The sequence below is a fragment of the Leptonotus elevatus genome, chromosome 8 (assembly GCF_054856555.1).
Source record: "Leptonotus elevatus isolate MCC_2025b chromosome 8, RoL_Lele_1.0, whole genome shotgun sequence".
Lineage (NCBI taxonomy): Eukaryota > Metazoa > Chordata > Actinopteri > Syngnathiformes > Syngnathidae > Leptonotus > Leptonotus elevatus.
The window spans coordinates 25,640,610-25,667,514 of NC_141246.1; the positions used below are offsets into that span (position 1 = coordinate 25,640,610).

At 40.3% G+C, this 26,905-nt stretch overlaps 1 protein-coding gene across 5 annotated transcripts in view; it reads right to left on the bottom strand.

The window, feature by feature from the left end:
* The window catches only part of tenm3 (teneurin transmembrane protein 3), a 269,085-nt gene that overhangs the window by 195,186 nt on the left and 46,994 nt on the right, over positions 1 to 26,905 (bottom strand). For all 5 annotated transcript variants that reach the window (XM_086083026.1, XM_086083025.1, XM_086083024.1 and 2 more), the window contains 4 exons: positions 15,779 to 15,996; positions 15,435 to 15,546; positions 12,154 to 12,224; positions 9,755 to 10,042 (listed from right to left, as the gene is read on the bottom strand). In XM_086083026.1, the coding sequence (XP_085939152.1) occupies positions 9,755 to 10,042; positions 12,154 to 12,224; positions 15,435 to 15,546; positions 15,779 to 15,996 (689 nt within the window). The remainder of the gene's footprint in view (positions 1 to 9,754; positions 10,043 to 12,153; positions 12,225 to 15,434; positions 15,547 to 15,778; positions 15,997 to 26,905) is intronic.

Genomic DNA, 26,905 nt, shown 5'->3' on the forward strand with positions numbered 1-26,905 from the left:
GTTCTGTTAGCTAGCATTTTTAAGGTTTTTATTTTACTTTATTTTATTTTACAATGTTTTGATATGTTACGGTAGGTCAAATTTGCCAGCTATCAGCAGTATTACAAACATAACAGACGCTGAGTGCTGCCAACCACATTCAGAGTGTGAAGTCATGCACCAAGGACTCACTATCCACTAGGGCTGAGCAGATTGATCCAAGTATAGATAGAATTGATACTAACGTGAGTATCGGTATCGGATCGAGAACGCTAGTATTGATATTTTATAATATTTATTTATTTATTCTGGTTTCTCATGGGTCCCTCCCACAATCCCTTTGTAGCACACGCACATGTGCCGGCCTGCCAATGACAGCGGGCGGGGCGGCACTAGCGGTAACAAATAATAATTATTTACAGTGAATGACATTATATGACAATGAGTCATATTATGCTTCGTTTGAGCTTTTCCAACTACTAGTTGAGCTAGGTATTAGTGTAGCACAACATGTATGTATCGTTTATGAACGGTGATTAGACTATAGAGGAATTTCTGTGGCTGACGTTTCTTTAAATGCAGAAGAGTGACAGGGACTAAGAATATGAAGATTATTACTACATTGCAAATGTAAATAACAGCCCAAGTATGTCTCCATTAAGCATATTATATTATGGCATTTTTGAGAACCTAACAAGAATGTCTAATTTGCAAAAAAAAAAAAAAATTAAGTAATTTAATAGGACATAATTACCACAATATTTTATTAACCTAAAAGTACTTAGCAGTATTTACTTGGTATCGATCGATACCAAAATCGCAAGTATACCACGCCCCTTTGTATTGAAAACAATTGTTGCTGTCACACTGATGTCACCATCGATCCAAATGTATACTTTGGCAGGTTCTGTTTAAAAGGCAAGGGGAATGAATATCCACTCAATTCTCACACCTCTGTTGTGCCAATTTACTGGGTGTGCAGTGTGAAAACAGCCAGTATGTATTGATTTGGGTACGTGGAAAATAGATGTTGCACTTGCTTCAGGGGTAACGGTGCACAAAGCCAAAAAAGTTACATCGTATGATATTCTATGTTTTTCAATTTGCCTCTGCAAGGTTACACGTTCTATTTCCATTCAGTTAATTAATTAATTAATTTATTTCTGCCAATGTCTTGTATTAGTGATGGGAGAAGTGTCAAGTCTTCTCAAGCACATACCAATGATTCTAATTCTGGGGTTTGCGCTGATTACCCAGTCTCTCTGAGGCACTCTTAAATAATTTGAGCCCCATTAATCCTGACAGTGCCATACACATGTGCCAACAGAGAAACAAAAAATCCATTGATGGATAAAGAAAAAAAAGACCATTCAGAGGACATTCTAAATCTCATTTTAGAAACATATTGTTGCTGAACCAAGACTTGATCACATGTAGCAAGCCTAAATAAATGCATTCCTAGCAAACACGGTTGGAGCCCATTTGGGTGGGGATCACTTGGGCTAATTGGGCTTTGGTTGGGCATGGGCTCAGAGTGGGCTTCGTTGTTGGGCCCCACTTGCGCAGTAGGTGGACAGTAGATGGGATAAACTAAGAATGGGCAATAAGTGAGCTCTGGCTAGACACTCCAAAAATATCCAAAATGGTATTTTGCACAGTAACAGCATGGAACTTATTCCCTGGCCTATATTTGTTTACAATTAAATAAGATTTTCTTTCTGCAAAAAAATGGACACAAAAAAAATTATATATTTCAAATCAATATGTATTATTTGGACCATTAACTCTTTGACCGCCATAAACGTTATAAAACGTTTAGCATAAACCTACGGAAGGGCGCCGAGGACGTTAAAAGACGTTCACTATGTTTTTTTTTGTTTTTTTTTGGAAACGGGTGGAGGAAAGCCTTGGGCAGCTGTGCTGAAAGTATCAAGCAGATCTGGTTAGTATAATGACTCGTTTTGGCCCCTAGATGGCAGCGATGACTCTCTTTGCACAAGGTTGGATGGGCCGCCCACCGTGGGCGTCAGTAGAAGACGTGAGGCGGAGCTAGAGTGTTGAGGAGACAATGGCTGATGAAGCCACAATGGCAACCGGTTGCAAGCAGCTCACGCTTGAGCATTTTTTTCAAAGACGGAAAGCATCGATCAATACTAAAAAGCGCATTGATGTCGACGATGATGATGACTCCGAGCTTGACGTCAAAGTTGGAAGCCTTGACGCGACCGTTATGATCACGTAGTAAGCCTCACCGGCTAAGCGCGGCTAGCACGGCTAGCGCTGCTAAGGCCGGAAAACGCGCACAATAACCGACCGGGTACTTCTACACAATCGGACATTCGATCGGGCGATGGAGAGTTGGCATCGACCAATGCACATTGATGATGATGGTGAATCCCGAGGTTGACGCCACAGTTGGACGCCACAGTTGGACGCGGCCTTTATTCTCACGTCATAAAGCATCACCGGCTAGCGCTGCTAACGCCGGAGCTGCACATGCGGACATTTTGTCGGACAATGAAGAGTACCCCAAGTCCAATGCATATTCATCGGAGGAGCGGGTACAGTCTGATCACGGAGAAGACACTGTTTCTGGACTACGATGCCACCATGAATGGAGTGGATAAGATGGATCAGAACATCTCTTACAACCCGGCATAGCAACTGAAGGACATGAGGAAGCCAGACGTAACACCACCGTAACGTAACCGTAGCATGATCCTGATATTAGACTTGATGGCAACACACACTGCAGTATATACTTGCTATTCCCCGGAAAAAACGGCCTGCAAGAAAGTGGAGCATGCGAAGAGGCAATCTGTTGTGCAAATGCTGTTGCATCTCCTTGCACGCAGGAGAGTGTTACAAAAAGAAAAACTGTCGTTGAAACATCCACATATTTGTAAATAGCACCACAGTTGCACACATTTGTAAATAGTTTGCCAAATTCTTGTCAAATTGTTACACTGTTGAATGTAAATAAACGTATTTTGCTATCAAAAAACACTTTTTCATTCTTGGTGGTAGTGTTTTATAGAAGTAAAGCACTATTTAGGTGTTTGTGGCATCATTCATGGACAAAAAGAAGTGTAAAATTCACTAGAATGCATGAAATAATATTGTTTCACTAAAAGCTTGATTTCTCCGTATTTGAGTCCAAAACAAGCGAAATCGGGTGAAACTAACCATTTTCTATTGTTGATTACTAAAGAACGGAATAAGGTAGAAACAAACTGAAATGAAAGATGAAAGTCCAATCTTTCATTTGGTAGTATGTGTGTTTCCATAGTCCAAACAGAACATTTTCTGTGGACCTTGAAAGATCAGTCAAAATGCTTAAATCGGCTGGCACTGACGGCATCCCTTTTCTGAAAACGTCTGGCAGTCAAAGAGTTAAGGGGCCATTTCACACAAGTTTGATAAAATTCAAACCTCAAAGAAAGCGCTGCACAGCATTCCTTCGAGCCAATTAATATAATTCCTGTCATTTTTACCGAAAACGCCTAAAAAAGGTACACCCAAAGTAAATTTGAAGCTGTTTGAAACTATTTGGAGTATTAGCATAGTTTTGGTCTCTTTTTAGAGATAACACTTTGAATTTCTCTCCCCAATGGTCAGAATCTGCGTAAGTGCTGCGTGCAATAAGTAATGGAAGTTTGAATGCAAAAAAAGGACACATTTTATGTTTGTCCTTTCTTCCCCACAGAAAATGGATGTAGAATGAATGTATGTGTGATGGACTGGAAAACACAACAAGACCACAGCTTGAAGTCTTCCCTAGTTTCAGTTCAAGTTTGACAATAATACTACAGAAAATGAGCATTTCACACAGGTTTTTCCAAAACAGGGTTCCAGGCGAACAAAAGTGTGCCATTTGGGGGGACCCTTGAGAAACATGGTCAAGTCTGATAAAACTTCATCTGAACGTGTCGCTATCCCAATCTAGACATAGTTGAATAAGTATTTACTTTTTGACATCGTTTTGCCATGAAATTAGAGGAAACACAAGAGATCCTGACCTTTTATGACTTCGTCGTGCTTCAAAAACCAACCACCCTGGTAACCAATACAGTATAGTGTATAGTGACTGTTGACAGTCTTCTGCCCAGATTTAATTATAACTGTTTTGATTTAGTTATAACTGTTTAGATTTAGTCATAACTGCTTTAATTTCCTCAGTAAAGCTTGATGAGTGTAATAATGTGACGGAATGTCTGAAGATTCTTCCTTCCTTTTCACACGCAATTAGCCATCTGTTTGGGGGAAGCAAATGTGTTAAAAAGGATTCCTGTGTATTCCTATTTGCTGCAAAGGTGCCATTTTGTCTGACACCTACTATATTTCCACATCAATAGGCCATCTGTAATGTGTATTGGGTGCTGTCTGTCTTGGTGGAGAAAGGGGAGAGGGGAGGGGTTTGGGGGACCGCTATTCTGAAAGTATAAGACGACTGCAATTGGGAGGAATCGACACACTTGCAAGAGGAACTGCAGCGTTTTGTCTGTAACTTGTCTGTGTCCAGAAATGTCTGTAAAATAAATCCTTCGAAGGACCTGTTCACCGATCTCCAGTCTGTATTCAGAAAATCAACATTCTCATTACCCGGAACAAAGGGAACACGCGGAAAACTAAAGGATCGTTTTCCAACATGACCTATTCAGAATCTCATTGGCTTTTCAATGTCAATCACCATGAAGCTTTGCTGTGACTGGCTCAAGCCCCGTACGAGGGAGGACCTTCTACGCACATGCTGCTTGCTCATTGGCTTTTGTAACCCCGTGACAGACAAAAGGCTTTGTGTATTGGATCAAGTGAGGTGTCAATCACCTTTTTAGTAGGGGTGGGGGAAATTTCAGATTCTTAGATGCATCGCGATTCAGACATGGACGAGTCTGAATCGAGCCACAAACGTCCACATTCCGATTATTAAAATATGTTAATAACGGTAAACAGAAGGTTCAAAATATTGCAAAACTCAGAAGCGTTGTACCGTCATCTCCGGGACACTTTGGGAAGCACACACGTCACACGCAGTGCTGCGCGTAGACAAAAACAAACATGGATGATTCCAACCTCACCGTGAGATCCAAAAAGCTGCTTCTAATTTAAAAGCACGTTCACGTAATGGCAACAAAATCAGTCCACATTCACTATGATGGCAGAGAAAAAAACCTTCTCGATCATGTAAGTAGCATGCATGGGAGCATTTTGGCAACAGTGCACTCCCGCTGTCACTTGTCAAGAAAGTTACAAACATTCAATAAAGTGACATGCCGCCTGAACAAAGGCTAACTTCAAAATAAAGCTCAAGAAAGAATACGTTGATGCCATGCAATAGCCTTAGTTTGCTTTTATTTTGAATTTGGCCTGCATTGTGGCGTGACCGGCTGACGGAAGCTTAGCTTGTCTTCTACACATTTCGGCTTGCCTTATCATAGTTTTTAACTGCCATTACATGCCAGCATCAACACGTCGCCACCCCGAAATCATATCAATTGCTAATTTAGGGCGCTAAGAAACCTCGAGTTTATTACGCCGTCATTGTGTGATTAGGCATACGTTTCCGGTGTTAGCGGCTAGTCGCTAGCTGCTAGCAGTGAGTGCACAGCTGTCTGCTTTTAAAGTACCGGTAGTCAGACAACTGTGGCTTTGTTTTCTTTCTTTGCCTCTTTTTAATGATGTGAACATAGGCTAGTTTGTCATTCACTCTCCATGTAGAAGCAGTATGTCCCTTAAATTGCAGTTTGAGGTATTTTTCTTACTTTAAAGAATAATAAATAAAGAAAAGATAATTAGAATAATTTTCTTTATAATTTTTTTCCCCTCGTATTATATAAATAAAAACATTAGCTTTTTCACCAATAAGTCCTGCAGGATCTTGGAGTTTTAGGTAAAGGGAGTTCTTGGTTGTACAAATTGCGCAGGGAATTTATAATTGTGTTTCCACAGCGTCATAGAATTCTCTGTAATTAATTCAAATGAGTTTCGTCTTCATGAGCATACTTGGTATTGGAGTAATCCAAAAGTAATCCAAAGTAATCAAGTTACATTACTTAAGTATTATGGTACTTGGATTACGTTACTAACTATATTTTTAGCAGGTAACTTGTAACTGTAACGGAATACATTTTAAAAGTAACCCCCCAACCCTGGTGGCGAAGTACATGCCCGGCTTGTTCGAATAATGACAACGGCCCCACGGGCGGTACGCTGAAACGATAATAGGAAGTCTGCCGCCTAGCAACATTTTGCCACCTTTGCTGTTTTTTGCTTGTGATCGGGGTATGCACAAATTTAGGTAAGGTGCAGCATAATATCAAAGTATAAGCTTCTATACACTTTACACATTTAAATTGTGCACCATATTTTTTAACCTATTCCACGGACATTGCTTCTATCATGAAAACCTCAGTAGATTTGTTTACCGCATGATGTTAACCAAAAGGTTGTTGTTTTTTTGGGGGAGTGGGGGTGGGGGTGTAGGGCAGGACTAGCCAACTTACCAGCATTCAGCCGCAGTTAGCTAGCGGGCGCTAGCATAGCGAATTTCTGCACAGTGCACCTGATTATGACAGCTGGACACGGTTGCCGTTCCCCTCATAATCACTTTTCAACAAACCAGGTTTACTTGTGTGTTGTTTTAGAACAACATCTATGGGGAGAGATTGTCTAAAATCTTACTAACGAAGTAAGTGGACTATGAAGTCTGTTGCCAAGTGGCTTAATGGTGGGTGCTAGCAACCGGGGAGGTAATAGACAGGCCTGTCAGACCCCACAGGCAACTCTTCAACAAAAGCTTAAGGCTCATTTGAGGTGGAAAATTAATAATTCTGTTTGACAGTGAAGGAGCACTGACCATTTGTTGTTTTTTGGCATTCAATAATAGTAAAAAGGAAATTAATTGTATCACTGGTCTCTTTGTTATTGAAGAAACAGAAATGGATTACTGCAATGCCCTGCTTTCCGGCCTTCATAAAAAGTAAATTTTACACTTACAATTACTGCAGAATTCGGCAGCACGTGTCTTGACTAAGCCTGGAAATTGAGAGCATATTACATAAATTTTAAAATCTTTGCATTGTCTCCCTGTGCATTTCAGGATCGATTTTAAGGTATTATTATTGGTTTATAAGTGTCTTAATAGTCATGGGCCTTCATATCTTTCAGAACTCCGTTTATCTTATGAACCCTCGCAAGCCCTGAGATCCTCCGGCACCGGCCTTTTAATTATTCCAAAAGTCAGGACACACACATACGGGGAGACAACGTTCCAGTTTTATGGCCCCCGTCTGTGGAATAGCCTGCCGGAATACCTCAGTTCATGTTTTTAAGAACAGGCTCAAGACATACCTTTTTAATGTAGCTTTTACCTAAAATGTATGTACTTATTTTATTTATCTTAGCTTTTATTTTATGTCAAATTAAATCTTACGTATCCTGATTTAAAATTTTTGGGTCTATTATTTAGGTTTTGAACATTTAGCATATACTATTATTCCTCTCCTTTTATTTCTTTTAGTACCTTTGTATACTTTTAGCTGGGGTTGGGCCTGCGGCCGCAGCTTTTGGCCCACTCCTGGTGCAGTCGATTCCCTGAGATCGCGTTTTCGTCGCAGGGTTGCCCTGTGCTGAGCCTTAAGGGCTGTAGATCATCTTCGAATGTTTGTTTAAGCATTTCTTTTCTTTATGGGTCAGTATTGTGGGGGGCCGTGGGCCAGGGATTTGATTTTAAACCATGTAAAGCACTTAATAACTTTTGCTCTCTGCATTTGGGTCCTTCACACCACTCCCCAACCAGACACAAACTTAAATGTGCATCACCTTCCAATAGTTGAACAGTATCTAGGGTAATTACAATTAATTAACTTAAGAATATATTGAGCTCGCTTATTTTGCCACATGAAAAATAAGTCTTTCATTAGATAATGTTTTTTTTTCTTTTGGTACATGTTAAATATCGCAATAATATCAATAATACAGTATTCAACAACTATATCACATATCACGTTTTCCCAATATCGTGCAGCCCTACAATCAAATAAAAGGAGTAAGTACATCTGTGACTGAGCGTGTTTGTGCCACTTTTTTACTTACATCACAGCGCAAACTAGTTCATCTAAGTCTCTCGTTTGTGTGTGGGTGTGTGTGTGTGTGTGTGTGTGTGTGTGTGTGTGTGTGTGTGTGTGTGTGTGTGTGTGTGTGTGAGTGTGCGTGCGCGCACGTGTGCATGTGACTGTATTACTAAATAAACTAAATGTAAAAAAGAAAATGGAAACGTAACATTACTAAGATAGTTGGATTATTTTGTAGCTTTGTGACGTTTAAAAGTTTAAATCTACGATATTTTACGTCTGATGCCTGATCAGCTGAAAATCACGTGATTGGACTCGTTTTCCGATCTCAGGATAGGGACATTCCTAGCATTTACATTTAAAAAAATTTGGGGTGACCACTGAAATGTTCATTAATGTACGGTATCACCCACTGAACAATTAACATCAATCAATCAATCAATCAATCAATCAGTTTGCTCATGTATTTTAGGGGGAAAGTGAAATTGGCTTAACAGGACAACACTTATGCCTATTTCCACTAATGACTAACGGATGCTTAAAATGTATTCCTGAGAGAACGCAGCTTCTTTAGCAATACCAGTGCATTAAACAACAGCTACAGTAAGCTGTCAGCAGAGTTCACCACCTTGAGAGTGATGCAGCAAGCGCTATCATAAGAAGCAAACAGGATATCCTTTTGGATATAAGCATCCCCACAAGTGACCGTGTGCTGGCATTTCAGCTATTTAATCAAACATGGAAATGAGAGATAGCACAGGCTTAATAAAATGAGCTGCACACCAAACACCCACTCAAAGCTAAACAGCTGCATCTTTAAGTGTCAATTAGCCATTGAAAACTTGACGACTATTCACTTTTAGAGGGGAAGTGCATTCTCTAGAGCTCTGACATACACAATATAATGTCATCTAATAAAAACATTATCAAACTTAATATAGGAAATGCAACGACTCAGCGCTTTATCTCAGTGTTAATTACCACATCGTCTCTTAATGAAAACTCACTCAGGAGTGTTAGTATATCTTAATGAAAATACAGTGTATGCTCTGTGTGTCAGTGTGTATGCATTAATGTGACTGTGAAAAAAGTATTAATTATGAAAATCACACCTGTTTTGGAAAACTGCCTTGAGGATAATGAACAGGCATTCACACAATCACAGACACACAGTGGGAACCACATACCTGTAAACCAAGCAGTGTACAGAAAATAAGCATTCTGAGTTTTGTTAGCCGCACTACATTTTGAAAAAAACAAAAAGTGACGCTATTAAACATCTGACTATGTTGTCATTACATGGAGTTATGTACACCAACTCAGAGCTTGGTGAAAACTTGTATAAGTTGCGTGAGAAACATTGTATATGTGTGTTGACATTTCTTCTCACGTCACCTCTTTCACCCAGTCACAGTTCAATCACACACTGATGACACAGCATCACAAGCAGGGCCTTACAGGTGAGTTACACGGGGGGTTCAGTATTAAACCCAAACCAAGTTGCGACATGACTACTACCTTAGCCACTCTAAACTCTATCTATATTTTTTCAAGAACTTTAAAGATAATTCTTATACTTTGTCATTTTACGACATATGAGGATTTCTTTAGTGTTTCAGAACCATGGACAGTAATAAAAAATATGGTTTATGGAACAATCCACGATAACCACATAACGAGAGAAGACAAAAATCTTGTCCTACCGTTGTCACTGTCTGACTTGTTCTCATGTTCTGTATCGGTAAGAGTCAGCACTGAGTTGGAGCGACTGGACAAACAGGAACTCCTCCGAGATGACTTGCCCACACCTCCGCGGTCCCACAGTCGCATAGCTCTCTCTGGTGACATCACGGATTGACTGTCCACATCTCGGTCCTGGGCTGTAGCAACAGAGAAACCACGGTGGGGGAGGCCCATCTCAGAGCAGAATACTAGGCCATGGCGTGATGGTGGCTCGCAGATTCCCAGCTGACGAAGACTTAAATGGTGACCTGAAATAAAGTTAGGCAGCTTGAATGTTACTAGAACTAGCCAAGGCAATATAGATAAAAAAAATATTGGGCTTATTTTCGTGCCAAGCGCAAATCTGGCGCAAAACAGTCTATGCCTCGGTTCACACTACAGGCAAATGTGACCCAAATTTGGATTTTTTTTTTTGCTCATATGCAACCTGTATCTGATTGTATTTTTTTTTTACAGTCTGAACGGCTCAATTCAGATTTTTTTTTAGGTCACTTTCATATGTGCTCCTAGATAGGATACATATCCATTTTTTTGCAATGTAACCTCCGTCTGAATTGCCAGGTCCTGTACCTGTACGTCATCAAAAGTTCAATATGCGCTCCACGCGGCCACGACATGACATAATCTTAGTAGATGTCGCAATGAAATAAGGAGATCGAAAAGGCTTACCTCATTTTCCCCCAAAAATATTTCTACCTCCTCGCGCATCGTTCCTCTTTAAATATAAGATGATAAGAAGAGGAACCCCGATGACAGAATGCTAAAAGTCTGTGGCGCTGACACACTGGTGCATACATATATATTTACTTATGTAAACACAACGTTGGTAAAAATAGCAAATTGACTGCTTTTTACATAGTGCTTTTATCTACACCATATAGTACCAAAGCCCTTTACAATGCCTCACATTCACCAATATTTTCACACCAGTGGACAGCTGCTGCCAGGTCAACTGGGAGCAGATTGGGGTAAGGTGTCTTGCTCAAGGACACTTTAACATAATCACCAAGGGTGAGGATCGAACTCACAACCTCACGGATGGGAGACGACCACTCTACCACTAAGCCACGCAAGGCGCTGAATAGTGTCAACATGTATACACAAAACAGATTTGTTAGAAAACCATGAGGTTCTTTTATATATAAATATATACACACTGTATATATATATATATATACAGTATACACTTATAATAATAATAATGCATTAGCTTTATAGAGTGCTTTTTTGGACACTCAAAAACGCTTCACAGTGGTTGCATTATTCGTGCGCTCACACATTCACACTGTGGTGGCGGTAAGTAGCCACAGCTGCCCTGGGGCAGGCTGATGGAAGCGTGGCTGCCAGTGTGCGCCTACGGCCCCTACGACCACCACCAAACATTCACACCTTCCATACACCAGTGTGAGTAGCAATGGAAGCAAAAGCACATGACTTGGAGAGAGCGGGGATCGAACACAGACACACACACACACACACACACATATATATATATATATATATATATATATATATATATATATATATATATATATATATATATATATATATATATATATTGAATTCAAGTTTTGAAAAATACAGCCTGCAAACGCCTTTAATTTGGATGATACTAATTACCATTTTGTTTGTTTATACAGTACTTTGACCAAAATTACTTTTACAAGGAAGTGATAAAACTCATTTGAAGATGGGTTTGTATGGAGGTGAAATGTGCATTCATCGAACATGAACTCAGGTTTAGATGACGTGCATATCAGTTCTTTGAAATATAGATGAAAACAGCAAACAAATTATCAGAAAAATCTCAGAATATGAAAATTGTCCCTTTTCATCTTTAATCAGCAAATGAAAGGGGAATTATAAAAGCTTTCTGTAATTAATGTCACAGCTGAAGATGAAGAGTGCTGCGCTCCAATTAAAAGTTATATTAATTTTAAATGAGCTTCAATTAGACAAACTATGAAAAAGAAGCAGATAAGATTTTCTCCAAATTGATGCTGTGTTAATTATTACTGGAGAGCAACTCTATGATGTGGCATATTTTCTTACAATGAGTTATTATGTCTTTTTTCCCTCTTCAACATTTGGTGACTGAATATGCATTTACTATTGCATAATGTGTCAATTACTGTCATACGTCTTTACTGTTTGCAATTTATTTAAAGTCAGAACATGTGACGCTGAGATTTTATTGAAATGTATTTACAAGATTTCGACGTAGATGTATTGAATACTAGCGCCATTTATTTTTAAATCACAAAAGCAAACTTAATGTTCATACATATAAGGCAATAACTCCCGATGATCCGAGCTTCTTTTAGCGTAAAAAAAATATATAACAGTGTGCAATACTCACCATCTATGTTGTAATCATCTTGTTCACGATGAACCATATCCTTGTCTCCTTTTGATGTCCCATAAAACAACCTGTCAAAACAAAATGGTTTATGTTGTTAAAAACAACAACAACTTCATGATTCATAATTAGGATCCTTTGAAAATGAGAGGAGGCTCCACATCTTCTTGAAATTAATTATTGTTTTGTTTTGAAATGTATACAACTGTCATATCTGAACTGTAGATACTGTTTAGAGTTTAGATCTGCTCTTTCCAGATAAGATGATGACCATAAAACAAAAAATGGACTTGTAACGTACACAACACAATATTCATTAAATAATAAAAGATGAAAAACGGAACAGAAATGTATATGTATGTAGTCTTCTAATGTCTCTCAGTCTCAGCATGTTTATCATCAAAATACAGGTAAGAATTAGGGCTGTCAGTTTAACGAGTTAATTAGATTAATTAATTACACTGTAAATTAGTGCGTTAGTGAGAACGCAATTGATCGTGAGTGGCCAGTCAATGTCCAAGCATTTGAAATTTGGCCCATTGAGGGACCCGTAGGCTGCAGTGGCGCAGAGTGACAACAGATATGGACTGGAATGCGGCACAGGAGAACGAGGAAAACTATGACGCTGAGATCACACTGACTGCGTGACGAATTATGGACTGCAATTTCACCAAATATTTTGCGTGAGCTGTACGTGTCCAGAAATCTGCACCCGCGAGACCACAAGATCCACGGGGGTTCACGCTGAAGAGTTGATTTCACGCTGCTTGTTAACAATAGCCACGCTTGCCTATCGTTCACATCGATATGCTTTTTGGACATTATTTCTGGGACTTCTACCATGGCTCTTCTACCATTATAGCCTCCACCGATTCAATGACCTGAGGAAGAAGCAGATTGTGTCTGAGTTTCGATAGATGCTGGTGTGGTGGATCCGGCATGCATGAAAATCTCTACCAAAGAGGGGAACCGTCGACCCCTGCCAGGACAGAGCAAGTGCAACACCTCAGAGCCCCCCAGGCCACGGCAGCGCCAAAGGACGACCCCCGGGCCCCGCCGGGGCCACCGGCCGGAGAGCAACACGGCCCGCGCCCCCAACCCAACGCAGCAGGACGGGGCACTGCAGGCCCGCCAGGCACCCCACCGGTCCACAGTCCCTGCTCTCCCCCGCTCAGGGGCAGCGGCAGGTCCGCAGAGAGAGGGGGAGAGGAGGAGGAAGGGTGACGAGGGAGGCGGAGGACGGGCGGGGAGAGGCGAGGAAGGAGAGGCAGCAAGGGGGCGGAAGGGGGAGGGGAGAGGGAACCACGGGGCACCCCGGCGGCCCACAGGCCCCGAACCGCGTCGCCGGGCCCAGAGCGACGGACCGCGCCGGAGCCCCGCAACGCAGCACCCCCCCCAAAAGACCCAGGGAACGGCCAAGACGCAGCCGCCACCCAGCAGCCAACAGAGGGGCAGACCTGCCCACGCCCAGCCAGAGGGGGACAGCACCTATAGAATTAACCCACTGGCATGCAGTGAATCCGAATATTAACCCTTAGTGCCCATTGGAGGTGAATCTGCTCGATCCTGTTGTAAAATTGAGTTTGTTTTGTTTTATTTAAATTAAACATTTGTCTTAACACTCAAAAGCTGTTTTATTTTATGATGTAAAATTGACTGTCAATTTCAGATCTTCAATTTTAACTGTAGTCTGTTTTGTTCATAAAGTCTAATAGAATGTGCTATCTTAGAAGACCATCTAAAGGGTTAGTAATCTCTTCATTGTAGTTTGGCAAACTAGGGGCTCCCAAACAGCATCTTGCCTAGGGCCCCCATGAAGCTAGAAACGTCTGTGCTCTTTCTTTTGCACGATTTTGTTTTTTACCCCTCTTAACTGGAAATCTTAATGCGATCATATGGCGAACTTGAACATGTCTTTAAAAAAAAGTGCAACACCGCAGCAACTCCCCATAGATGATCAAGAGTTCAAGTTACCTATTTTTTATGTAACAGGCTAGTTACCTCTTTTTCTCTAGTTTCAATTACCTCCCTTTCTAAAACGGAAAACACAGAGTTTCTCGAATTTCAGGGTTAAAAGACTCAGAATTTTCACTAAACCTGCTTTGTGAAATGGACCCCTGGTGACAGAGGGCCCTATTTTGGCAGACAGGTACACATACACTCGGCATAAGAACAGGCACATCTTAATTTTCATGCCAGGCCAAGTCTTGTTCACTGTGTTTGGGAGACCACACTCCCAACTTTCTAGACACCCAATGCCAATTTGGTGACAAAAAGCAGACTAGACTTTAGATTAGCTTGGAGGTGGCCTTAGTTGTGGCACAGGTGTGGCATATGATTTTGGTGGATTTTATCAAGGTGCAGGCAGACAGATTCTGCGCTCTGTGGTGGATGCCCAGAAAACCCTCTGAATCCTTGTTCTTTAAAAAAAAAATATATATTTTTTTAAATTATTATTATTATTATTATTACCACTATTGTCTAAGGCAGGGCTAGGCAATTCCGGTGCTTGAGGGCTGGAGTAATGCAGATTTTAGAGGTTTTCCTCCTCCAACACACCTGATTCCAATGAGGATTGCTTGCTGACGAGGTGATCATATGAATCAGGTGCGTTGAAGAAGGGCAACATCCAAAACCTGCAGGACTCTGGCTCTTGAAGACCAGCTTTGCCCACCCCTGGTCTAAAGGTTTCTTCCCTGTCAGGGAAATCCTAGATCCCTCAAGAACTGTCTGGGAAATCTCTGACCAATATCTTTTTGTAAAGAGGGGCTAGTTTCTTTCGCATCTCCGCGGCAAAAGGCGCCACTCACAAGGTGGTGGACTTTGTGGGTGTCTCGGTCTCTCTGTTAGTCTCACTGCTAGTATGGCAAATCAAAATCTGTCTTTAGGAGGCGTTTGCCCTAGAAAACTGCGCCAAATCAGCTGATCATGCAGTACTGTAAGTCTTTAAGTCTGACTGTCAGAAACGGTAACTCAATGAGTGAAACACTAGAGCACTATTTACCACTATACACAAATACTGATGACTTCTAACACATTTCCTAATTTATCTAAAACTTCAAAATGTTTATAAATTGATCGATTAACAAACACATTTTTTTAGATCCACCACTGCCTTGGTTGCTTATGATGCTACCCTGATTGGCTTGATAGCTAAAATTTTCTGCCGCTTCCAAAGAGAAGGAATTTTATTAACTACAAAGGCTTTTTTGCTAGTACAACCATGCCAAGTCAAACTACTGTGGGCAAATAACTGCCTTATGACTAATTGGACTTCTCACCTGGTCTGGTCTGAGTGCTGGTCAAAGGCCTTGAGCGTCTCACTAGAGGAGTACGATTTCTGAGTTGGTACACGCACTTCTTGGTGGCCAAGAGAACAGTCTTCACTGTCCCCTGAAGAATACAAATAACGAGAACTTAAATCAGTGAAAGATAAATTTGGAACACCCAAGATGATGTTACTATTCAGTTGTTGCTGTTGGTAGCAATTTAATTTCATACAAAAGTAACATAGAAACAGCTCAATAATTAGTTTTTTTAAAGCATAGTTTACATGCTCCAATGAGTCCATTAGAGAAACCATGCCTAAGTGAACAAATTAATTATCAAATGTCAGCTATCTCACCAGAATAGGCCCCCTCTTTGTCCTTGTGGGCCTTAGTGAGTGAGCAGTACGGACGTCGCTCTTTCACTTCCATAATGTTTCTGCTGGTCTTGCTGGCAAACATTGAGGCATGCTGTGCAACAGCTAATTTGACAGGAAGAAAGATAGGCAAAGAGAAAGAAGAAGAACAAGGGATATAAAGGAAGTAGATGGAGTGCAGAAGGAGTGCAGAACCTGTCCTGTGAACACAGTACACAAAGAAAGAGTTCATCACTAATAATGTCTAACCAATAGTTCAGCTTTTATTTCACACAATATTATTGGGTTACTGTAATTATAATCAACTATACTCAAAAATATATGTATACAGTGCACGTAAAGGATGACATAGAAAGTATATAGGCCTCTGTTCAAAGCTAAATAATTTAAAATATTTTCCACCATTGATATGACTTCTAACCTGTCCAATGTATATATATTAGTGGTGCAACGGATCATCATTGATCCATGGTCGGTTCGGAACAGGCTTCGGTTCGGAACAAGATTGGTTGACAAAAACAAAACAAAGTATGCATTCACAGTCCTTTCTGACATGTTAAAGAAGCTGAAACATACTCAACGTAACACGCTAAGCCTAACTTCAAAATAAAGTTGACCAAATTCAGTAATATATTGACGGCAAAGCAAATAGCCTTAGTACACTTTTACTTTGAAGTTTGCCCACGTCGTGGTGCGATGGCTAGCTTGACTTTGTAGACGTTTCTATATCATAAATGATTGACATTGTAGTTGTGATCAAAATCAACACAACGCTATCCCGAACTCATGTTCAATCGCTAATTTAGGACACTAAGAAACCCCTAATTAATTAGGCTATCATTTCATGATACGCCAGAAGTCTCTGACCTAAGTGGCTAGCGGCTACCAGTTAGCATGACCAACGAGTGCCTGGCTGCCGGCTGGTAAGTTTGACAGCTTACTTTGATTCTTTTTCAATATTCTGGACCAAGGCTACTTTGTAATTCCCTCTCCATGTTTAAAGGAAGGGAACTGCCTTAAATCGCATGTTGAGGTCTTTTCATTACTTAAAAAAAAAGAAAAAGATAAATAGAACTTTGTCTTAATTTATTTTATGAAACACATTAAAAAAGAAAAACATTCAACTCAAAATGTCAAACTTTAGATCATAAGAACACAACCTTAAGCCATTAATACCTTGTTATTTTACACAAGGACCATGTAAAAATAATGTTTATGCCTCATATTGCATTTAAAGTTGTGCTCCTAAATCCTAAATAGCTATATTCGACATTTTGAATTGATTTGTTTGTTTGTTTTTAATTTAATGGAAAAAGCGCTTTACAAAATACAAAATAAATGAAGACAAAGTACTATTAAAACGTAATAATCTTTTTTTTTTTTTTTTTTTGCTCATCCGAAAAACGATACGAACCGTGACTCAAATCCGTGATCCGATCCAAACCGTAACTTTTGTGATCCGTTGCACCACTAATATATATTCATCCATCCATTTCCTGAGCACCTTATTCCTCACAAGCTTCGCTGGGGTGCTGGAGCCAAATCCCAGCTGGCTTTGGGCACTAGGCAGGCTACACTCTGAACTCGTTGCCAGCCAATCACGGGGCAAATAGAGACGAACGACCATTCATACTCAAAATCACACCTAAGGGCAGGGTTAGAGCGCTCAATTAACTAGCCATGCATGTCTTTGGGATGTGGGAGGAAACCGGAGTACCCAGACAAAACCCACGCAGGCACGGGGAGATCATGCAGGCATAGGATGAACATGCAAACTCCACCTAGGAAAGCCGAAACCCAGACTCGATCCCATGTCCTTAGCACTGGGAGGCAGCCGTTAGAACCGGTCATGTACCGTGCCGCCATATATATATATATAAAGTGCCAGTCCCGTCCATCCGTGCCCAGTTTTGCCATGCCCAATGTGTCTGGAGGGAGGCACAAGCAGCATTGAGCAGGGCAGCGGAGCGCAACCGGCATCTGGCTGAACGAAGGAGGACCTCAGCCCCTGACCAACAGGTGGGGCAGCAGCGTATTTGGCTGTTCGCTTTGGATCTGACCCTTCAAGTGGACTCCCGCAAGATGGCTCCCCGCTTCATTGGCCCTTTCCCCACTGACAAGATCATCAACCCCAGTGCCATCCGACTCCAGCTCCCAGCCTCCCTCAAGATCCACCCTGTTCCACGTGTCTCTTCTAAAACCTGTCACTGACAGCCCCCTCCAGCTGCAACATTAATGGACATCCTGCTTACACCGTGGATCGCATCCTGGATGTCCGCAGGCGGGGCATAGGGTTGTAGTATCTCGTAGACTGGGAGGGGTACGGCCCAGAGGACTGCTCCTGGATTTGTTCTGCGCCTACTTAACTCATTGAATACCAGCCATTTTCATTGGAGCAACCCCTTCAATACCAGCCGTTTTACTGGATTTTGACTGATTTTGCAAGGCCCACAGAATATTGTGTTCTATTGCTATATAAACATGGAACACACCAAAAGAAAGATTAGACTTTTCTTTCATCAGAAAAAAAGGATTTTCTATCTTCTTCCGTTCTTTAGTTATCAGCGTTAGAATATAGCCAAGTTTTGTCGAAATTCCAATTCCTGAGGAAAAAATAGCTTTTTGTAAAACAAACATTTCAAGCACAATATCGACTTTAACAATATATTTTCTTTTGTGACAGCTCAAATATCAAAATAATGTTTCCGTGCAATAAGACAACATTCCAAAAAGTGCTTTTGATAATAAAAGAACAGTTTATTGCACACAAAAATAAACAATTGGCTGGTCTGACTGCAGCTCTGCCGCAGCATCCAGTCGTCCAAGGGTCAACGTGACCGGCAAAACGAGCCGTTAACCCCGCGGATCATCGTTCAACGGTTGCTAGTTAAGTTTGCTCGACGAACGAAGCGTCACTTCTGGACATGGAGCAACTCGATCGCCGCCATCATGCTTTGATGACCCGATGAGGGTGCTTTTTTAAGCTAAAAAGCAATCCCGCAGGGTAAACTGTTCCGTTCTGCCGATCGCTCATTTTCTGCTTCCTCCCCGCTGCTCTACAACATGCAGAAGTGACAGAGGACACTCCAATCTACACTTCTTGTTTCTCTTCTTCTGTAACAAGATCCTTGCGTGATATTGGCTGATTTTATACTTGCTGTCACCTGCTGGCTGTTTCTTTTCAATACAATTGCAGTTAAGCCTATTCCTTCAGTCAGAAGCTGTGCCAAGAGAATAAAACGCTAAAAGAAACGGTTTTGGATGTCCAATCCCGTAGCATGCGGGAGAATTTAATATTCTCAGGTATATGCGAGAATACCTCTGACAATCCAGAGGCCGAGATAAAAAAATTAGTAGTTAAAAATTCCTCAGGAGACAGTAAATAATATCTATTTTAACCGTGTACATCAGCTTGGAGCCCGTAGGGGCAAAAAAACCCGTCCTATTATCGCTAAGTTTGAGCATTTTAAACAGAAATAATTTGTTAAAAGTAAAGGACGGGAGATTAAAGGGACCTCTTTCGGAATTAATGACCAATTCCAAAGAGAGATTAATGAGCGGCGAAAGGTACTGTTTCCTATAATGAGACAAAATAGGCAGGAGGGTAAACGGACTACGATAGTCGTTGATAAGCTATACATCGATGGCCAACTATTCCGGAACCCCAACTCCACTCCCTGGCTGTTTTTAATTGGCATTGGTGGAACTAAACTTTGTTTGATTATTAGATGTATACATATACTGTATATGTGGTTATAAAACTCATTATGTTTAGGCTATATTACAAATATAATAATAATACATAACTATATCTCAAATATATTTAAACAAAAAATCTCGCTTAGGTTACCAGTTACTGGTGTATTGTTATATGTTTAATCCCCTTGCTAATTTCCTTTTCCGTTACCTCATATTTTACACAAATTACATAAACCACCTAACCAATTTGATTCTATCCTATAACATGCCAGTATTGACAGATGGCCTAAACAGATATATACACAGGACTGAGTCTATATTGTTTGTATGCATAAATTAGTTCTGGTTTCCTGGAATGTTTGTGGTGCTCGCTCACAGGCAAAAATAATAAAATATTTAGACCATCTCTTAAAATTAAAAGCAAATATTTGCCTCCTACAAGAAACCCACCTACAAAAATCTGAAGAAAAATTACTTATTGATAATAATTTTAGTCAAGCATACTCTGCCCCTTATAACAGTAGACAAAGAGGAGTCTGTATACTCATACATAAGAATTTATTCTTTACTCTAAATAATACAATAACACACCCAAAGGGCCGATACGTTATTATTCAGGTGAATATATTTAATAACATATATACATTTGGTAATTTATATGCCCCTAATAATGATGATCCGGCCTTTTTCCATGAATTTTTCTCTCAGCTGTTTGAGTTAGCAGCGAACTCTACTATTATTATTGGAGGAGACTTTAACACAGTCTTAAATCCATTAATAGATCGTTCTAATAATACAACATGTATAAGGCGATTACAATCTACTAAAGTAATAGGGGAATATATGGGTGATTTTGGCCTCGTAGACAGCTGGACACTTAAAAATCCAACTAAGAAGGAATTTACCTTATTTTCCGCTGTTACCGGTCTTTTTCAAGAATTATTTTTTTTCTTACAAATAACTATATTGCTGATAAAACTGTTACAAAAATACATCCTATTATTATTAGCGACCATGCACCAGTCTCCCTTACCCTACAAGTTGATTATACCTTTAAACCACCCCCGACATGGCGTTTTAACATCTCACTGCTAAACGATGCAGAGTTTGACAAAATTATAAGAAGAAAGTGGGCAGACTTTTTGGAAATGAATGACTCTCCAGACTTATCTCCATCTCTTCTCTGGGAAGCTGGGAAAGCTAGAGGGAAAATTAGAGGTAAAATTATATCATATTCATCTTATAAAAAGAAACAGGATCAAAAATTTGAAAAACACTTGGAAGATAAAATTAAACAACCGACGGATGAGTACGCAATAAACCCAAATAACCAAATATGGACTGACTTACAAAATACAAAAATACAGTTAAATGATATGCTATCTAAAAATACAGAGTTTATAATACAACAATTGAGATACAACAACTTTGAATGTAATAACAAATCAGGTAAATTTCTTGCAAACCAACTTCAACGCAATTGGGAAAAATCTCTTATCACGGCTATTAAAGGGACAACTGGGGAAAGCACACTTCACCAGAAGAAATTAATCACATTTTTTACAACTATTATCGCAACCTATACTCAGAAACTAACAAGCCTAACCATGAGCATATTGAGGCATTCCTCAGTAGCTTAAATATACCTCAGTTAACTACTGAATATAAAGATATCTTTAATACGCCACTTACTATAAACGAGCTGTACAGTGCTCTAGATAGTATGCCTAATGGAAGAGCACCTGGCCCGGATGGTTATCCGGCTATATTATTTAGGCACTTTTGGTTAATGCTTGCTCCATTATTCTTAAGAGTAGTAACAGAAATTAAAACTAATGGTTACATACATGAATACAGCAGCAATTAAACTTTTATTAAAGCCAGAAAAAGACCCCACCCTTCCATCAAGTTACTGTCCGATTTCACTAATTAACACTGATATTAAAATTATCGCTAAGGCTTTTGCGTCTAGACTAGAAACAATAATCTCGACAATCATTCATAGCGACCAAACAGGCTTCATTAAAGGTCGTCACTCTACTAATAATATTAGGAGGCTCTTTAACCTTATTAGCATGTCACATGCGACATGATAAAAAGGCAGTTATTATATTGTTGGATCCAGAAAAAGCCTTCGACAAAGTTAACTGGTCCTTCCTCTTTGCTGTTTTAAATAAATTTGGCTTTGGGAAGTCATTTATTCACTGGGTGTCAGTATTATAGGATTCTCCTAAAGCTACAGTTACTACTAATGGGATTATATCTCAGAGTTTTACTCTACAGAGAGGCACAAGACAGGGATGCCCACTGTCGCCTTTATTATTTGCAATATTTATTGAACCGCTTGCATTAGCCATACGCCAGGAAAGAAGGATTCAAGGAATTCACTCTGTGGTAACAGAACATAAAATTAATCTATATGCCGATGATATTTTACTTTATTTAGAAAAGCCTGCTATTTCGTTAGGGGAAGTATTTAACTTAATAACTAAATTCTCACAGTTATCAGATTATTCTATTAACTGGACAAAATCAACACTTCTACCCATTACAGAAAATTCATGGAACCCTGCAAGCCAGGACCCACACTGCTCATTTCATGTAGGCAATTTAAAATACTTAGGCATAAAAATCTAACCTAAATTAACTGATTTAATTCATTTAAACTTTACTCCACTTCTGGATAGCATTTATAGTGACTTGGAGCGGTGGAATAATCTTCCCATTTCTCTAATAGGACGAATAGCCACTATTAAAATGAAAGTTTTACCCCAAATAAATTATTTTTTTCTCATTGATTCCATTTAAACCTACGTCTAACTGTTTCCAGTTGTTGGACTCGGTCGTAAAAAAATGTACTGGATTAAAAAATAAGAAGCAAAGATTAGTCTCTCTACTCTTCAGAAAAGTAAATCCAAAGGAGGTCTAGAGGCACCAAATTTTATGCACTACTATATAGCTAACCAGCTACAATATAACATTCTATGGGCACAACCCAACATAGATACTAACTGTTCCGCTATCTTGGACTGTAGGATACCTTTATCTCCAAACTTGTGTTGCTAGGTGACCTAACAACAACTGACTTACCACGTAAACAATTTCAATCTACACTTGTAGACCTTACTATCGCAAAAAAAAAACAATTCTTGTTAACTGGAAAAATAAACAAACTCTGAATATCGACCAATGGTCTAACTTCCTCATAAATCACATTTTAATGGAAAAAATATCTGCCTCAAATAAAAACCAAATATCAACATTTATAGAAACATGGTCTAGGTATATAGAATCTTTTAACCTAAATATGGTTACTTAATTCTGCCTGTTAGCGAGAGCCACCACATCACGATAACTTACATTGCTGTTTCTGTATTTGGCAATTGGTGGCTGGGTGCTGGGTGTGGGGGGCTGTCTGGGGGTTTGGGGGCCTGGGAGCGGCTGGGGCTGGGTTGTGGTGGGTGGCGGGGGTGGTTAGGGCGGCGGGGGGCGGGGGCTGTGGGCCGGTGGGGTGCCTGGCGGGCTTGCCGTGCCCCGTTCTACTGCGTTAGGCTTGGGGCGCGGGCCGTGTTGGGGTGGAGGGCGCTCCTGGGTTTGCCCTCCCGGTGGCCCCTGCGGGGCCCGGGGGTTGTGCCTTGGAGCTGCCGTAGCCTGGGGGGCCCTGGGGGGTTGTGCTTGCTTTGTCCTGGCTGGGGTCGACGGCTCCCCTCACTGGTGGAGGTTTTCATGCATGCCAGATCCACCACACCAGCATCTACCGAAATTCAAACACAATCTGCTTCTTCCTTTGGTCGTTGAATCGGTGGAGGCTGATGTCTGTGGATCTCACTCTGCTTCATCTATCCTTCCTTCCTTTCCTCAGTCTTTCCTTTTGTCTCTTGAGGTCTCCCTAATTTGTTGGAATTTAGATGTTTCTAGGGTTGGTGAAAGATTCTGGTTGGTAACCCGGCAGGTAGTAGGTAATGTCTGGTCGGTGCTGGATTTCACTTTCCTTTCTTTGATCCTTCCTCGGGTCTCCTGACAACCTCACGACTCTGTATTCTGGCTGTATGGCTGTATTCTGAAGTATTCGGTTTAGGTGAACGGTATGGGATTTTTAATAGGTTTTAGGTGAATTAATGTGTACACACACACACACACACACACACACACACACACACACGCACGCACACATGCACATACTCATGCACATATTCACGCACATACAAAAAAAAGAAGAAAAAAAAAGAAGCTCTGCCAGACCCTCCTGTACACTCGTGCATTAAAAAAGCTTATGACAGCAAGCTAAGATAAGATAAGCAGCAACTATGATGCATATGATGTATATGTATTGAGAGAGTTAACCACCCTCTCCCTTTGTTCTGTGTTCTTCCCTTGCTACACTTGCTAGTTTCTTGCCACGTTGTTGCTTGCCTGCTGTGAAGAAGTTCATGTACTCTGGTTGTTGGGTTTTCTTTTTTACCAGTCTCTCCAAGGTCAAAAGTAAGGTGATTTTCTGTCGCTATTTTGTGTCCTAGTGTTTTCCCCCCGAGTAAGGTGATTTTCTGTTTATACTTTTGACAACAAATAAACTGTTTTCGCCTGTCCCTCTGCATCCTGGGTCTTTGCCTCCTGGAACGTAACAAAACTGTATTGTATGTTTTTTTTTTTTATCAGGATAAGGAAACTAGCTTGCGTTTTCAATGTTATCAATTTGTTTTGGGGAAGAAAAACAACTACTCCTGTAATGCCTCCAGATCAGCCACAACCTGAGTTATTAGCAACTGCCATATGAGCCATTAACCCACAGCATGAACGTGGATATTCAGATACTGTGGGTTGAAGACAAAGGAGAAGAGAAGCATGTCCATAAGCAGAAAGAAGAGGAAAGCACAGAGCCTAAAACAAAGTAGGGACTTTGGATGTTGGGACTCTGACAGGAAAATCTAGGGATTGGTTGACATGATGATTAGAAGAAAAATAACAGATACTGCATATTGTGTAAGCAGAGAGAAAAACAGTAAGGCTAAAATATTAGGAGGCTTCAAATGATTTTACAACGTTGTACATAGGATTAGAAATGGAGTTGGGGTTATCCAAAAGGAACATTTAGTTATTGTCCTGGAGGTGAAAAGAGTGTAAAATTGTGTGATGATGCTGAAGCTTGAAATTGAGGGTGTTATCTTTCACCCATCAAGGCCTAAAGCGACTGGCAAAACATGCCTCTAAAACCTAAGCCTAATTACCCTTGAAAACCTGAAGATTTCCTCGAAATTTAACAATATTAAAAACAATTGATATCTCAGCTCCTGAAGCAGATAGAAACATAATTCCAAAAGCTTTTCAGAGCTTACACCTGTGGAGTTATTATTATAAACCTTCAATATATATAAACCTTCAATATATATAACACATTTTGCATCTGCGGGTATATAACTCCAAATATATTTACCTTTAACACTGAAGCGCAGTTGTAATAACCTCGGGGACTCCAGTGGAACTTATTTGTCGTCCATTTCGCTACAGAGCCGTCAAAATTTTCAACCTCCTTCAGAATCCTCATTATCTACAACCAGATTATATGTCACTGTCGACTCGTTACACTGATTCGAATTCCTCCCACGCTGTCGTCAATCACGTCATATGTTTCATAACTCCCGCAAATCTGCATCAACCATAAACCATCGAAGAAAATTCCAGGACATGCTACCACGTCACCCTCTCATGCATATTCTGATTAATTTAATCGGCTAAGAAACCAAGAATTGGTCAAAAGATAACAAAATGACATATCCGCTCTCCCGGCTCCCGGCTTTAACGGTAGAAGCGTGGCCACGCGCTCCCGGCCTTAATGGGTTAATGTTGTTGGTGATTACGCACCCAGTTAGGATGTGAACTAGAAAGAAAAGTGAAATGATGAAATCAGCAAGACAAAGTAGTTCAGACAGAGCATCTTAGGTAGAGCAAAATAAATGCAGGTGGTGAAGGAAACAGTGATGATGAAGTGATGGGCAAGTTTGGGCATGACATAACCCATATTGAAATTACTTCATATAATCATGGCCATTTTACAATCACACCCCCTCAACATTTTTTCTTATAACAAAGAACTATCAGATTCAATTATTGAAAATCTAAATCTTTCTAGTCACTCCTTTCACAGAAAAAAAGGGCATCTAATTTTTATTTCTTTGTTCTCTAATTTGTGCTTTTCCACCCTATTTGTTATATAAAGAGTAACGGACAAGTCAAGAAAACACCCTAAAAGCATTTTTAAGAAAGAGTACAAATACAAGTAATACGATTCCAATGATTACTTCGGTAAAAACGCAATGAAAAAGCCTCATAAAAACTAGATATTTTCATAAATTTGACGAAGCCCACCTTTCAGCAAGTGCACAATGACATGAAGCATCAAATAAATATACGGACAGAGCACCGACTGACGCACTTTTACGTCCGTTGATCGGGGTGAGTTCAAACGGTCACTCTCATTCTATGTATTTTTACGAGGCTTTGCGTCACAAAGCATTGGCCGAATATGCAGAATGTGATGGTTTAAGGTGGGCGTCGTGAACAACGGGAAGCAACAGGAGGCGGACGTACCCAGCTCTGGCATTTTGCTCTGAGATGATATGACTCTTATGCATTGTTTTGGGTCGAGCATAATGTCCAGTGTATCTTTTGAGCAGACATCTCGAACTCTCATCCTACTGCCTTGATGAACTCTTCCTGGGATCTCCAGTGAAAGCCCAGGCCCGCTTTGAACTTTGCCCTGCGCAGCTGCTGACATCTGCTGGACAGGAATGGATATTGACTCCAGTTGTTGACTCAAAGCTCTCTGGTCATCTGAGAATAGCCCCTGAGGTCGTATTTTGGTCTGATTGTGTACATTGCACTCTGTACTGTGTCAGATCGGGAGATGTGATCTATAGCAACGCAGTTTAGGAAATTGAAAATGACATATGTGAATTTGTGATAGGTTATTTGGTAAAATTTATTTCAATCTTAATTACTCTATTTTCCGTTATTTGATGCTTGTTGGATTTGGTCTACTAAATTATGCCCATTTTCTTTTTAAATCCCAGCTTCTGGATTGAAATCTTGAAAGTGGAACCGACAACAGCGAGTTTGCTGGTTAATTTTTGATTTTTCCCCATATCACTGTGATCCATGAATCCCACTGATGTTGATCTTTGTAACGTCCCACCTATATGTTCCCCACTACTCTGTAGAAGAGGTGGGGATGATTAGCATTTCAGGAACAATTGATGGTTTGCTCAAAGCAGGAATGTTGTGAAATTTTCGGCTCTGATTATAACACGCCTATTTTACCCGTTGAGGAGGCAGATATTTGAAAGTTTTGTGTGATTTGTAACCTGCAATAGATTAATGAGGTTGTCTTAACTCTATTTTTTTTTCCTTTTCTCT